Source organism: Perkinsus marinus (genome assembly GCF_000006405.1).
Source record: "Perkinsus marinus ATCC 50983 genomic scaffold scf_1104296959002, whole genome shotgun sequence".
NCBI classification, from domain to species: Eukaryota; Perkinsozoa; order Perkinsida; family Perkinsidae; genus Perkinsus; species Perkinsus marinus.
Window position 1 is genome coordinate 1 of NW_003206563.1, and position 1,324 is coordinate 1,324.

The 1,324-nt window shown below is 52.2% G+C and overlaps 1 protein-coding gene across 1 annotated transcript; it reads left to right on the plus strand.

The window, feature by feature from the left end:
• Nucleotides 1-194: 194 nt before the first annotated feature.
• Pmar_PMAR004788 (hypothetical protein) lies at nucleotides 195-823 on the plus strand (the record flags this gene model as incomplete). The annotated part of the gene is made up of 4 exons (XM_002773320.1): nucleotides 195-264; nucleotides 317-429; nucleotides 545-686; nucleotides 774-823. The coding sequence occupies 4 exons, from the start codon at nucleotides 195-197 to the stop codon at nucleotides 821-823; spliced, it is 375 nt and encodes a 124-aa protein (XP_002773366.1).
• Nucleotides 824-1,324: the final 501 nt, after the last annotated feature.

The window sequence follows — 1,324 nt, forward strand, 5'->3', positions numbered from 1 at the left end:
TAGGTGATTGCGGCCAGCAACAGACCGGACTGCTTGATCGGGCACTCCTAAGGCCCGGCCGGCTTGACAGACAAGTTTATCTAGGAGTACCAGACGACAAGCTACCGTTACTTGAGGCTATCACAGCGTACGTGTGAGTCAGCAGCTTGGCATCTTTCAATAGAGCGATGGCGAGTAGTCGTGATTTTAGGCACATGACACTGTCGGATGAGATGAAGGACTCGCTGAGGCAGATGGCCGAGTTGGTGCCGGCAACCTTCACAGGTGACGTCTCTAGATGCAGTACTCTTCACGTGACTGGAATGAACGGGCTCAGGTGCCGACATTGCGGGGGCCTGCAGAGCGGCTCACATCAAAGCCGTCAAGAGACAAGCCGCCGAATTGGATCTCATCGCGAAAACGCTGGCTCCTGCTAGAGCTGCGACAGCAGTGGGTTACCGGGCGGGGGCACTTCCGATCTAATGATTTGGCCCGTGGCACAAACGCGCCGTCTCTGATTGTTCACCATACCGCACCTTCTTGTTATCATCACCGCCGCAATCAGGTCCGAGAACTCCAACTGTTGATTGGTGAATACAAATCGCAGAGTCAACAGCCGCCGTCCCAGGAGGAGGAAGATTGCGCTTGCTCTGTGGACACTGTGGCTCAAGATGTCTGCAGTGGCCCCCCGAACTACGTCAGGGCAGGTATGTTCCTTTCGTCCTAGTCTATAGAATAGCTCCTGCATTGTAACGGTAGCCTCCCATGTGACGTATTATAGGTACATGCCACAGGTGTGGCTCCCAATGCCTCTATGTCGAATCAGGAGAGCTGGTCAAAGTGAAGGGAGGCGTTCACAGTTTATTAACGGTAGCGGCGGTTGGGCGGCGGTATGATGCCGATCGATCTAGTTTCATGACGATCTCGATAGTGGTGATTCGAGGATGTTGCTAACCTGTCGACTGTAGTCACTTGAGATCTACGTTGTTTCTCCCATGCTCTATGCGTTCCCTCTGTTTCTCTTTCGTACTTATGTTCCCTCTTGTTCGGGCAGGTTACTGTCAGCTTGAACGACTTCAGAGATGCATTGGCTGGCATGTCCCCTAGTGTCACATCAAAGGACCTCGGTCGATATGAACGAATGCGCCGAGAGTTTGCTAATGTGTGATTTTTCTACCGCAGTGTTTCTGGAGCTAATTCACCGTTTCTTGAAGTCCCCCATCATTGTGGCATCACAGTAGATCAATCACCCTTAAAACAAATACCAACCGGTTAACTCGACAACTGCAAAGTCATAGTACGACGCAACCTCAGCGTGAGGGGCATCCGAGCGATGCATGGGATT